We start from the raw sequence: 15,825 nt of genomic DNA on the forward strand, positions 1-15,825 counted from the left end.
TTGAGGGCTGCCTCTTATCACATGCTCTTTAAATCTCTTTTCAACACAAAGAGACAGAAAGTACACATGGGCCATATAGATAACACTGTGTTCAGGCACAGGGAGTTATTTAAGATCTAGCACAACACAATGCTAAATTTAAGACAATAGATAATAAACAGTCACAGTCATGTGATCAGGGGGCTGGAAGAAGGTTCCTAGATACAAGGTAATCACAAAGGTAAAAAGTACATTAATATAACTGTGTTGGTTATGCAAAACTGGGGAATGAGTAATAAAGGGATTATCTATCTTTTAAAACAATAACAATTCTATGGTTGACTGTCCCTTTAAGAGAGCTGAGACTGAGGTGTTTAAATACTTAATCCCGTCCAGCTCCCTTAAACCCTATGTAACTTCTGGGTTTCTGCTGTTTGGTGAAGTCATTATGCACATGCGTGACGGCACTTGCGTCATCCACACTTAAAGGGTCATGAAATCCAAATTTTTTCTTTCATGATTCAGATAGAGAATACAATTTTAAAAAGTTTCCAATTATCTTTTTTTATCAAATTTTCTTTCGTACTCATGTTATTGTTTGTTAAAGCGATATCTAGATAGGCAGCGTACACGTATCTAGAGCTGCCATCTAGTGCTCATACTAATGGATAACGTTGCAAAACTGCCTCCATATCGGGCCAGATTTAACAAACTCTAGCGGACATGGACGTACATCTTCGCCTCTGTCCACCTGGCATCGCATTTAGCGGGCAGCCCGCATTTATCATCACATCTCCTTCTGAATTTAGCATATCGATGACGATTGTTGTATGCCCCATGAGCTGGACGCCAATGGGGGCACGCAACGATTAGAGGAAGCTGGATTTGTCATCGATCTGCAAAATACAGGAGATGTGGGCGGAGAATCAGTGGTCTGTTTACTGTAACGAAATGGTAAGAATTAAAAAATAAATAAAGTGTGTTTTTGTAAAGTTTAATGAATTAAAGTGCCCCTGTTTTTCCGAGTATTTTTAGATACTGGGATTTAATTCCTTAAATTTAACAATCACTTTAACTTTCAAATCAGAACAGTCTGTTTTTGTCCTGATGCTAACAGCACCTTGACATATGTCCTCTTTTCTTGGGCAATTTGATTTTGGGTCCAAGGGAAATGTTGCCAGTTTAACCCCTTAATGACCACAGCACTTTTCCATTTTCTGTCCGTTTGGGACCAAGGCTATTTTTACATTTTTGCGGTGTTTGTGTTTAGCTGTAATTTTCCTCTTACTCATTTACTGTACCCACATATATTATATACCGTTTTTCTCGCCATTAAATGGACTTTCCAAAGATACCATTATTTTCATCATATCTTATAATTTACTTTAAAAAAAATTATAAAATATGAGAAAAAAATGGAAAAAAACACACTTTTTCTAACTTTGACCCCCAAAATCTGTTATACATCTGCAACCACCAAAAAACACCCATGCTAAATAGTTTCTAAATTTTGTCCTGAGTTTAGAAATACCCAATGTTTACACGTTCTTTGCTTTTTTTGTAAGTTATAGGGCCATAAATACAAGTAGCACTTTGCTATTTCCAAACCATTTTTTTTTCAAGATTAGCGCTAGTTACATTAGAACACTAATATCTTTCAGGAATCCCTGAATATCTATTGACATGTATATATTTTTTTTTAGTAAACATCCCAAAGTATTGATCTAGGCCAATTTTGGTATATTTCATGCCACCATTTCACCGCCAAATGCGATCAAATACAAAAAATCGTTCACTTTTTCACAAATTTTTTCACAAACTTTTGGTTTCTCACTGAAATTATTTACAAACAGCTTGTGCAATTATGGCATAAATGATTGTAAATTTTTCTTTGGGATCCCCTTTGTTCAGAAATAGCAGACATATATGGCTTTGGTGTTGCTTTTTGGTAATTAGAAGGATGCTAAATGCCACTGTGCACCACACGGGTATTATGCCCAGCAGTAAAGGGGTTAATTAGGGAGCATGTAGGGAGCTTTTTGGGGTAATTTTAGCTTTAGTGTAGTGTAGTAGACAACCCCAAGTAATGATCTAGGCCCATTTTGGTATATTTCATGCCACCATTTCACCGCCAATTGCGATCAAATTAAAAAAAAAGTTAAATTTTTCACAATTTTAGGTTTCTCACTGAAATCATTTACAAACAGCTTGTGCAATTATGGCACAAATTGTTGTAAATGCTTCTCTGGGATCCCCTTTGTTCAGAAATAGCAGACATATATGGCTTTGGCGTTGCTTTTTGGTACTTAGAAGGCCGCTAAATGCCGCTGCGCATCACACGTGTATTATAGCTAGCAGTGAAGGGGTTAATTAGGAAGTTTGTAGGGAGCTTGCAGGGTTAATTTTAGCTTTAGTGTAGAGATCAGCCTCCCACCTGACACATCAGACCCCCTGATCCCTCCCAAACAGCTCCCTTCCCTCCCCCACCCCACAATTGTCCCCGCCATCTTAAGTACTGGCAGCAACTCTGCCAGTACTAAAATAAAATATATATTTAGGCTTTTTGGTTGTTTTTTTTTTAAGCATATTTACATATGCTGCTGTGTAGGAGCCCCCCTTAGCCCCCAACCTGGCTGATCCCCCACCAAACAGCTGTCTAACCCTCCCCCTCTGCCTTAATGGCCGCCATCTTGGGTACTGGCAGCTGTCTGCCAGTACCCAGTTTATAAAAAAAAATAGTTGCTTTATTATTTATTATTATTATTATCCCCCATTTTCTGTAGTGTAGCTCCCCTACCCACCAAAGAACAAACCCCCACCCCCTCCTAGATACCTTTGACTGGGTTTGTTTTAAAAATAAAAAGCTTTACACAAACTTTTACCACAGTCTTTTCTGTAGTGTAGCGGTTCCCACCCGCTCCCGCCCCGTGCACGCGCCCGCCGCCCGACGTGCACGCGCGCCTGTGCGCGCCCCCCATCGCCCCCGCCCCCGATCCCGCCCCCCTCTACATTACCCGGCCCATCGATGGCCGCCCACCCGCCTCCCAAGTCAGCTCCCACCCACCAACGTTACCGGCCACCGATGTCCGGTGCAGAGAGGGCCACAGAGTGGCTCTCTCTGCACCGGATGGCCATTTAAGGTTATTGCAGGATGCCTCCATATCGAGGCATCACTGCAATAACCGGAAAGCAGCTGTAAGCGAGCAGGATCGCTTCCAGCTGCTTTCCACACCGAGGACGTGCAGGGTACGTTCTCAGGCATTAACTGCCTTTTTTCTGAGGACGTACCCTGCACGTCCTCGGTCGTTAAGGGGTTAATGACATTTTTTTCTTTTTTTCCCAGCCAGAGAGAAATTTGTAAATTTAGATTATTTGTTGCCAATATGGAATATATGTATCTATATTAAAATATGTGCAAAGGGCAATTGCTTAATGTAATGTACATTCAATAAATCGGTTTCCTCTACAAATACAAGTTGTTTTACGTCCTTTAAGATGCCTGTTTTTTTATGTTAACTCCCATCAGATAGTTGAAGGCTATAATCAGATTTGCCTTAGCTCCTTAGACATCTTGTTTACATAGCTTGAGCAATAAGCATTGCTCTAAGGCTGAATTATTTAATGTTCTGTGTAAATACAGAGAACGAAGTGGCAGGCACAGATATTATTTTTTATCTGCTATAATACTTGTAATCTGTTTTCTTTTTCAATCCCAGTACTGTGTTAGGATTCTAGTATATAGGGTAGCTATAATGAAAGGGCCAATATAGTGGATACATTACATGTCTCAATTGTTATGTCATTTTAAAGGGGCATGAAACCCAACATTTTTCATGAGTCAGAGTGTGCAATTTTAAATCATTTTCCAATTTATTTCTATTATCCAATTTGTTTTGTCTCTTTGTATCTGTTGTTGAAGGAGCAGTAATGCACTGCTGCGGAGCTAGCTGAAAGCCAATGACAAGAGACTTATATGCGCAGCCACCAATCAGCTTCTGAGCCTACCTAGGTATACTTTTCATAAAAGGATACAAAGAGAATTAAACAAATTATCTCATATAAATAAATTGGAAAGTTATTTAAAATTGCATGCTCTATCTGAATCAAGGGTTTTATGTTCCTTTAACCCTAGTCACCGTGTACGGTTTAAAAACTGCAGAGCACTGCTGGTCCTGAGCAGAAACTGTCTTGTCATTCAGTCAGTAGCTGGGTTATGTCACTTTTGCTTCTGTTTGGGTCAGCAGCAGTGTCCGCTTGGGACCAGCAGTGCTCTGTAGCTCCCAAGAGGTACTTGAACCTCTCATATGATGCTTGAGTCAGTACGGAAATGTTGCAGTTTCAGCAGATGCCTGTTACGTTTCACCAGTGTGTCTGCTTTGTGCTTGAAAATTTTAAACGGCATGAAACCGAGGGGGGTGCTTTGTGCACATGTAGTAATTTTTTTTCCTTCTAATTCTGAATAATTGGTTACAGTTTGCAGCACTATTTCCTGCCATGTAGTGCTCAGACAGCTACCTAGGTATCTCTTCAACAAACAATGCCATGGGAACAAAGCAAATTTTATAATACAAGTAAATTGAAATCTCTTTAAAAATGCTCTGTCTGAATCACAAAAGAAAAATGTTGGGTTTCTTTTCCCTTTTATATTGACATACTAGATGAGTATGAAATGTACTGCATTACTCCCATGGTTGCAGCAATTGTTTTTTCAGTAGTCAAACTGGACTCACCATTTGCCTTATGCGGAGAAGCCAATCAAAATGTGTTACTGGAGTAGAAACAGCTCATAACAATGTACAAGTACAGTGGATATAAAAAGTCTACACACCCTTATGAAATTGCAGGTTTTTGAAATGTAAAGACAGAAATAACAACAATGTAAATGTCAGACTTTTACCATCTTGTAATGTGATCTTCAACAAAAGGTTAATTATTAGGAACGTAGTTTTTTGAATTGTTGCCTTAACATAAATAACTGCATTTCATTTCAGATAAATATTCTTATTTAACTTTGTTTTGTTTTTTGTGGCTAGGCACTGTACAGATGTCCTGTGCTGCGTCATTTTTGTGGTAGTGATCCTTGGTTACATTGCACTAGGGATTGTAGGTAAGTACTTATTTTTTGGTTGATCTAAGGATTTTTCTACAAAATCCACCATTAAAGTCTGTAGGGAATTTTGTAAATAAATCATATGTTATTGACCTCTTTGTTTGTTGCAATATACAAAGCATAATAGCTGTACAAAATATGCACAATGGTATATTGAAAGTGATGGTATACTCTCCCCTTTTAAAAAACAGATCCGGAATCATCAGTTGTAATGAAGATGCGCTATAACTTACTTTTAAATATAGATATCAAATTGAAATACCCCATGCTCCGCCGCCCACTTCGAAAGTTAATTTTTCCGTGAGCTAACGGTTTGAATTGTTGTCCAATCAGCACTCTCCCCATATGGCACTTTTGTTGTAGCTAGAGTGATGATTGGAAAACAATACAAACCGTTAGCTCACAGAAAAATTGACTTTTGAAGTGGGCAGAGGGAATTTGAATTTGATATCTATATAAAAAGGTAAGTTATAGTGCATGTGTATAGGAATTTAACGCCATCTAAAATATCACTAGCATTCCGGATCTGTTTTTAAATAGGGGAGAGTTTATCATCACTTCAAGGCCGCCTTGTAAATCAATATCTACTGATGAAGTTTAACTTTCTTTTTTTTTTTAAAGTCAAAATATTTTATTTGAAAATTGTATTTTTAAAGTCATTTTGTTCTTATGATATGATCTCCGTGCCAATCAGAATCCTTGTGGGAAAAAATAGGTCAGCTGCAGGGTTTTTTTGCTTCTTTTTCTAATACGTTTCTTTAATTAAGAGAGCATTTAATGCTAACACCCAACAATTCCCAGACCCCTCTCCAGGACTAAGATCTTTATTTGGGCAGAAGCCATTTGGGATTGTGATCACTGAAAAAACAACTCTGAAATAAATCAGACACATTTGAAAATTCAATATTGGAAAAATTGTGATAATTTGCTATTGCTTAACCCATTCAGTTTTTGCAGTTACGGAATATTTATGGCCCAGTTCATGGGCAAACTTAAAGGGACAGTCTACACTAAAATTGTTATTGTTTAAAAAGATAGATAATGCCTTTACTACCCATTCCCAAGCTCTGCTTAACCAACATTACTAGATTAATATACTTTAGAACTTTTAAACGTCTACATTTTTGCTGGTTTTAAAGGCTCTACAGACAGCCTCTTAATCACATGCTTTTGTATTTGCTTTTCACAACAGGAGACTGTTAGTTCATGTGGGCCATATAAATAACATTGTGTTCACGCCCGGGGAGTTATTTAAGAGTTAGCGCACAACACCGTACTAAATGCAACCCAATAGATAATAAATACAAAGTCATGTGATCAGGGGGCTGTTAGAAGATGTTTAGGTAATCACAGAGGTAAAAAGTATATTAATATAACTGTGTTGGTTATGCAAAAATGGCGAATGAGTAATAAAGGGATTATCTATTTTTAAAAACAATAAAAAATCTAGTGTAGACTGTCCCTTTAAAATGATGTAACACTGAACTTGACAATTTTGCTAAATAAACCTATTCTGATAATAATCCCTTGATTACTGTACCATTTAAACTAGATCAGAACCATGACCTTGTTATAGCAGTTAGTGACTACCTGTTCTCTTCCATGTGTAAGTGCAAACATGAATCAGACAATGAAGCTATGATTTGCACTGTCAAAGCTTAAAGGGGCATGAAACCCAAATGTATTGCTTCATGATTCAGACAGAGCATACATTTTAAACAGTTTTCCAATTTATTTCTATTATTTGTCTTCATTCTCTTGGTATCCTTTGTTGAAAAGCATACCTAGGTAGGCTTAGGAGCTAGCTGCTGATTGGTGGCTGCACATACAGTATATGCCTCTTGTCATTGGTTTACCAATGTATTCAGCTAGCTCCCTGTAGTGCAATGCTGCTCCTTCAACAAAGGATACCATGAGAATGAATCTAAATTGATAATAGTAGTAAACTGGAACTTAAAATTGTATGCTCTATCTGAATCATGAAAGGAAAACAATGGGTTTCATGTCCCTTTAAAGGGACAGTAAGCCTTATAAAGAATGACCCATAACATAAACTTACCCCAGTACTGCATTTTAACAATACCGCACCGTGCTTGTTTTGTTAATAATATAGCTGTAGCTATTTTCTTAGACTGATAGGTCAATCAGAAGTGCACCAATCACACTACCAGCTCACAAACAAAATTCAATAGCAGGGGGGTGGGGAAACGCTTCAGTCTAATAAGAATAAAATATCTGTGGAGATTGTGCGGCCAAGCAGAAAGATTAGAGGATTCTGTGGATTCATCAATATATTACTAAAACTAATTCTGCAGTGGGGTATTGCTAAATCTATGTTATGGGTCATGAAATATATTAAGGCTTACTGTCCCATCTGCAGACCACCTTATTAAGGCTTACTGTCCCATCTGCAGACCACCTCTCTTTTCACAGCTCCATCTACAAAAAAACAAAGCAAAAATGTGGCTTATCACCCACAATTTCACCTCACCTCCCTGTCCTAAAAGAGCGTCCGGGGAATGTTTGGCGAAATGGACATCGATCTGACTAAAACCTTCTTTTAAAAATGATCACTGCTGGCAAGTGTGATGTCACTAGCAATCTAAAATGGCGCAAGAAGGAAATTTGCATGTACTCTACCTACCGATACTTGCTTGATGGTTAAGTGCACAGTAAAAGTTATTACTGCTATCAGTAATAACTTTTATAAGAAGCAGTTTTGCAAATAGTTGTATAAGTGAAAAAATATATTCAAATTTGAAATTAATTACTTTGCAGTTCAAATATAACGTCCATGCCCTTTTATTAATCATAGATTCCAGCATACTTGTCATATGTCCTGTTTTTCTTGGGGCAGTCTCAGTATTTGGACTCCTGACCTATGAGTCTGAGAGCCTGTCCTACATTGTAAAAATCTGTTATGACGTGCCGCTTGTGCACATATTTGTTTTTATCTGAGTCACTTTAGATTTGCACAGCAAAATAGTACATTAATCTAATTTGGTGAATTTCCATCAGTGAATTGCCTTTGTTTACTGATTAGATTGAATAATACATTTAATTTTGGATAAATTGATGCACAATTTACGTTAAAGGGATACTGTACCCACATTTTTTCTTTCATGATTCGGATAGAGCGTGCAGTTTTAAGCAACTTTCTAATTTACTTCTTTTATCAAAATTTATTTGTTCTCTTGTTATCTTTATTTGAAAAAGCAGGAATCTAAGCTTAAGAGCCGGCTCATTTTTGGTTCAGACCTGGATAGCGCTTGCTGATTGGTGTCTACATTTAGCCACCAATCAGCAAGCTGTACCCAGGTGCTGAACCAAAGATGGGCCGACTCGTAAGCTTACATTCCTGCTTTTTCAAATAAAGATAACAACAGAACGAAGAAAATTAGAAAGTTGCTTAAAAAAGCATGCTGTATCTGAATCATGAAAGAAAAAAAAATTGTTTTGGTATCCCTTAAAGTGTTTTGGGATCATGGTGAGTGCTGCAATATCCGGCTTACTTGTTTATAATGCTGCAAAGCGTACCTGTTTTTTTTTTGTTTCTTTAAAATTTAGCAATTATGAATTGCAGGAAAATTTGCTGACATATTTATTAATCTAGGTATCATTGTGTCTTTTCTGCTTTATCAGTATTTTGTTTCTAAAGGAACATGTTTGTATCTGTTAAATAAATTGTCTCTAGTTTTATTTTTATGTAACCGTTTTTTTATTTTACTTTGCAGCGTGGATTCATGGCGACCCAAGAAAAATTGTGTACCCAACAGACAGCTACGGGCAGTTTTGTGGGCAAAAGGGTACAGCTAATGAGTGAGTAATAAAGCAAATGTACTATAGCTGAATCATATTAGATGCACAGTAAGCATTGCTTTCGTGGCACCATCCAAAAAGATTTTTTTTTTTAATACATAATTTTTTTAATTAAATCATATTCCAGTGCTGATTAAAACTTAAATTTTCTTAACGCCTCCACCATCCTTTAGGTGGTGGACTGAAATCATCCCGATCCGATCGGGATGATTGACAGCCCCTGGCCGCAAGTGAGCAGGGGGTGGCATTGAAGAAATGCTTGTGCAATGTTAAATGCCATCAGCGTATGCTGTCGGCATTTAGCAAGGGCAAGCGGACATGATTTGCTACAGCGAATCAGATCCACTCGACCTATGGTAAATCTTCCCCATAGTCTCCGTTACCCAGTGTGTATGAAGGCGGCAGTATGTAACATTTCCATTTAAATGTAATTAGCTTCTGCTTGACCTTGTGTCTTGAAACAATATTTTAATCTCTCTTCTCTCATATGCAGAGTTGTGAGAGAATCTTTAACACCTCTATCCTGTGGTCACTCCCTTCTGTATTTATGTCCAGTGTCAAAGTGAATCCAGGGACTGACCAAACCACTGACCCAGATATGTATAACCCTGCACATACTGCACACTACAGGTTTCTTACAATCACGGGTTGGGACCCATTACTGGGTCGCAACACCATGTTTACTGAGTTTTGACTTGCGTGTATTGTATGAGAGTGTGTGTGTTTTGTATGAGAGTGTGTGTTGCGTGTTATATGAGTGTGTGTGTGTTGTGTGAGAGTATGTGTGGTGTGTGTGTATTGTATGAGAGTGTGTGTGTTGTATGAGTGGTTGTGAGGTGTGTGTTGTATGAGAGGGTGTGTAGCATGCATGTGTTTTTTTTATGAGTGTGTGTTATATGAGAGTGTGTGTTGTATGAGAGTATGTGTGGTGTGTGTGTATTGTAATATACATGATTAAGGACATTTGTCCGAAACATTGTAATTTTGGGGCTTGAAAAATAAATAATTTTCTATACAGTGTTACTTTCTAATTTTGTGTGTATTGTATGAGAGTGTGTGGGTTATATGAGACTATGAGTGTGTGGTGTTTGTTATATGAGAGTGTGTGGGTTGTATGAGACTATGTGTGGTGTGTGTGTGTATTGTATGAGAGTATGTGGGTTGTATGAGTGTGTGGTGTTTGTTATATGAGAGTGTGTGTGTTGTATGAGAGTATGTTTGGTGTGTATGTTTTGTATGAGAGTGTCTGTGATGCATTATATGAAAGTGTGTGTGTATTGTATGAGAGTGTGTGTTGTAGGAGTGTGTGGTGTCTGTTATATGAGAGTATGTGTGGTGTGTGGTTTGTATGAGAGTGTCTGTGATGCATTATATGAAAGTGTGTGTGGTGTGTGTGTTGTATGTGAGTATGTGTTTGTTTTATGAGAGTGTGGTGTGTGTGTTTGTGTTATATTAGGTGTGTGTGTTGTATCAGTGTATGTGATCTTTGTATTGTTTCAGAGTGTGTGGTGTGTGTTTGTGTTGTTTGACAGTGTGTGTTTTGTATGAGAGTGTGTGTTGTGTAAGAATGTGTGTGTTGTATGTGTGTGCTATTAGCTTTTACAACAGAGGCGTAACTAGAAACCACAGGGCCCAGGTGCAGGAATCTAAGAAGGGCCCCCTCCCCCCCAAAAAAGTGAATTTGATACATATAATTTTTTTTTTAACACAGAAAAAAATGTGAATCAGATTACATGTCTGCAAAAGGAGGTACCCTGTGCCCACAGTCTGTGAGATGGTCTGACCCCCTATTACTGTATATAGTGACACTGTTTAACCCACCAGTATTGTATATAGTGAGTTAGTGACACAGTCTGTAATCTGCCGGTGAGATGGCTGGCCTGACCCTACTCACCCCAGTACTTTATAAAGTGACCACAGTAGTCTTTGACATAGTCTAGCCCCCCAGTACTGTATATAGTGGTACTGTATAGTGACACTGTTTACCCCCTGCCCCCCATGCTGTAGTAACAAGGTCTGTAATTTGCTGGTTCCACAAACATACACACACATATATACATGCAAAAATACACACAGTCACATGCATACATACATACATACATGCATACATACACACACAGTCACATACATACATACACACAAACACATACATGCATAAATACACACACAGTCACATACATACATACATACATACAAACATACACACACACATACATGCATAAATACACACACATTCACATACATACATACATACATACATACACACACATACATGCATAAATACACACACATTCACATACATACACAGACACACATACATGCATAAATACACACACATTCACATACATACACACACATACATGCATAAATACACACACAGTCACATACATACATACACACATATACATGCATAAATACACACACAGTCACATGCATACATACATACATCCAACCATACACACACACACACATACATGCATAAATACACACACATTCACATACATACATACACACACACATATAAATGCATAAATACACACACAGTCACATACAAACATACACACACATACATGCATAAATACACACACATTCACATACATACATACACACACACACACATGCATAAATACACACACAGTCACATACATACATACACACACACATACATGCATAAATACACACACAGTCACATACATACATACACACACACATACATGCATAAATACACACACATTCACATACATAAATACACACACATACATGCATAAATACACACACAGTCACATACATACATACACACATACATGCATAAATACATACACAGTCACATACATATATACAAACATACACACACATACATGCATACATACACACACATACATGCATAAATACACACACAGTCACGTACATACACACACACACACATACATGCATAAATACACACACAGTCACATACATACACACACATGCATAAATACACACACAGTCACATACATACACACACACACATACATGCATAAATACACACACAGTCACATACATACAAACACACACACACACACACATGCATAAATACACACACAGTCACATACATACACACACATACATGCATAAATACACACACATTCACATACATACATACACACACACACACACATACATGCATAAATACACACACAGTCACATACATACATACACACACACACATACATGCATAAATACACACAGTCACATACATGCATACATACACACACACACACATGCATAAATACACACACAGTCACATACATACACACACACACATACATGCATAAATACACACACAGTCATATACATACACACACACACACATACATGCATAAATACACACACAGTCACATACATACACACACACATACATGCATAAATACACACACAGTCACATACATACACACACACACACATACATGCATAAATACACACACAGTCACATACATACAAACACACATACATGCATAAATACACACACAGTCACATACATACATACATACATACATACATACAAACATACACACACATACATGCATAAATACACACACATTCACATACATACATACATACACACACATACATGCATAAATACACACACATTCACATACATACACAGACACACATACATGCATAAATACACACACATTCACATACATACACACACACATACATGCATAAATACACACACAGTCACATACATACATACACACATATACATGCATAAATACACACACAGTCACATGCATACATACATACATCCAACCATACACACACACACACACATACATGCATAAATACACACATTCACATACATACATACACACACACACACACACATATACATGCATAAATACACACACAGTCACATACAAACATACACACACATACATGCATAAATACACACACATTCACATACATACATACACACACACACACACATGCATAAATACACACACAGTCACATACATACACACACACATGCATAAATACACACACAGTCACATACATACACACACACATACATGCATAAATACACACACAGTCACATACATAAATACACACACATACATGCATAAATACACACACAGTCACATACATACATACACACATACATGCATAAATACATACACAGTCACATACATATATACAAACATACACACACATACATGCATACATACACACACATACATGCATAAATACACACACAGTCACATACATACACACACACACACACATACATGCATAAATACACACACAGTCACATACATACACACACATGCATAAATACACACACAGTCACATACATACACACACACACGCATAAATACACACACAGTCACATACATACACACACACACACACACATGCATAAATACACACACAGTCACATACATACACACACACATACATGCATAAATACACACACAGTCACATACATACACACACACACATACATGCATAAATACACACACAGTCACATACATACACGCACACACACATACATGCATAAATACACACACAGTCACATACATACACACACATACATGCATAAATACACACACAGTCACATACATACACACACACACACACACACATACATGCATAAATACACACACAGTCACATACATACACACACACACACACATACATGCATAAATACACACACAGTCACATACATACACACACACACACACATACATGCATAAATACACACACAGTCACATACATACACGCACACACACATACATGCATAAATATACACACAGTCACATACATACACACACACACACATACATGCATAAATACACACACAGTCACATACATACACACACACACACACACATACATGCATAAATACACACACACAGTCACATACATACATACACACACAGTCACATACATACACACACACACACAGACACATAAACACCAATGGGTAAAACAGAAACACTAAGAGACACTAGTGAAGCATCACGTCACACTCACATGATATCAGTGCAGGCAGTGGCAGGTCAACGTTTTTCATTAAAAAAATGTTTTATTTTTTTTTAAAGCTGGGCCCCCACCCTTGCCCAGTGGCAATTGCGACCCTCTGCACCCCCTGTAGTTTTGCCCCTGTTTTACAACACTTTCATGTTTGACCACAATCAGGAATAAAGTATGTACAGATTTTAGTCACTTTGCAGCTATCTTGTTGTATATTACTTCAGAAATTTTCAAACCAAACACATTAGGGTCATGAAGGGATATGGTATCATTGCATTGGGTCTTGGGGAAAAAGATTGAAGAATCCTGGCCTAGACTATCTAGTCCAGAACACAGTCTGCTGTTGGTGTCCAGATATTTGAGAAGGCCTTAGATTAATAAAGCTCCACTTCCCAAATTAAATATTTGAATGTTGGCAAAATATGCATACGCATGGTCATTAGTCAGTGTATCACTCACCTCACTGACCGCAGTGCGCACCCCGTATCTCCTCTCTGCTACCGCTGTTAAGGCAGATCGTGCGTGTAAACCAACAGAGAATTACATAAGGAGCATGCAATATACTTCTACGTATTCTATTGCTTTTATGTTCTTCTATTCAGTGATGATGTTTATTGTTCAATTGAACAAATAAGTAGAATGTGCATGCGCAGTAACAATCTTTTTACCCCCTTACATCTCAGATTACTCTCACCAAATTTACCCTATTCATGACCCCCCAGAGCATTAAAGGGACATGAAACCCCCAAAAATTTATTTTGTGAGTCAGACAGAGCATACAATATTAGAAAAGTTTCCAATTTACTTTTTTTATCAACTTTTGCTTCGTTCCCATGATATTCTTTGTTGAAGAGATACCTAGGTAGTTCTCTGGAGCGCTACATGGCAGGAAATAGTGCTGCCATCTAGTGTTCTTGTAAATGTTTAACATTCTTGCAAAATTGCTGTCATATAGTGCACCAGACACATGCACGCTCTTGAGGTTATATCGCTGCTTTTCAACAAAAGATACCAAGAGAACAAAAAGCATGTGATAATAGAAGTACATACGGAAGTTGTTTAAAATTGTCTGATCTGTCTGAATCATAAAAGAAAATTGTGGGGTTTCATGTCCCTTTAGCCAGTCAGGATTCAAGAGAGAAGCCTCAGGTAAGGATTTACTCCCTGGCTGGTTTGGGGGTTAAGGAATTAATTACAGTGGCGATCTATCTGGTGGCTGTAGCGTTAAAGGGACAGTAAAGTTCAAATTAAATTTAAATGGATTGGATAGAACATGATAAATTAAACAACTTTCCAGTTTACATTTATGATCAATTTTGCTGTATCTTAAAATCCTTTAAAGTGCCATAAAACAGGTTGAGATCTTTGCATATCCTAAAAGGGCTAATTTAAGGGACATTGAACCCAATTTTTTTCATTTGTGATTCAGATAGAGCATGCAATTTTAAGCAACTTTCTAATGTACTCCTATGATCATTTTTTTTTCGTTCTCTTGCTATCTTTATTTGAAAAAGAAAGTCCAGAACCTTGGACAGCACTTGTTTATTGGTGGATGAATGTATCCACCAATCAGCAAGAACAACCCAGGTTTTTCACCAAAATGGGCCTGCATCTAAACTTACATTCTTGTTTTTCAAATAAAGATACCAAGAGAATGAAGAACATTTGCTAATAGGAGAACATTAGAAAGTTGATTAAAATTGCATGCTCTATCTGAATCACAAAAGAAAAAAATTGGGTTCAGTGACCCTTTAAGTAAAAATAGTTTGCATTAAAAAATTGTTTAAAAATTGCTGGCAAGTATTTTAAAATCATTTTCAAAAATAAGGAAAATTAGTTACAAAGCTGTGCTGTCTGGAGCAGCCAACTCCACCCCCCTTATCAGTGTTTAGACACAGGCA

General features: G+C 37.5%; 1 protein-coding gene across 4 annotated transcripts in view; it reads left to right on the plus strand.

Moving 5' to 3' along the window:
- SLC44A5 (solute carrier family 44 member 5) overlaps positions 1–15,825 on the plus strand; it is a 373,508-nt gene that overhangs the window by 195,750 nt on the left and 161,933 nt on the right. For all 4 annotated transcript variants that reach the window (XM_053693344.1, XM_053693345.1, XM_053693342.1 and 1 more), the window contains exons 3-4: positions 5,013–5,086; positions 8,824–8,908. In XM_053693344.1, the coding sequence (XP_053549319.1) occupies positions 5,013–5,086; positions 8,824–8,908 (159 nt within the window). The remainder of the gene's footprint in view (positions 1–5,012; positions 5,087–8,823; positions 8,909–15,825) is intronic.

This window comes from Bombina bombina, chromosome 10, assembly GCF_027579735.1.
Source record: "Bombina bombina isolate aBomBom1 chromosome 10, aBomBom1.pri, whole genome shotgun sequence".
Classification (NCBI taxonomy): Eukaryota; Metazoa; Chordata; class Amphibia; order Anura; family Bombinatoridae; genus Bombina; species Bombina bombina.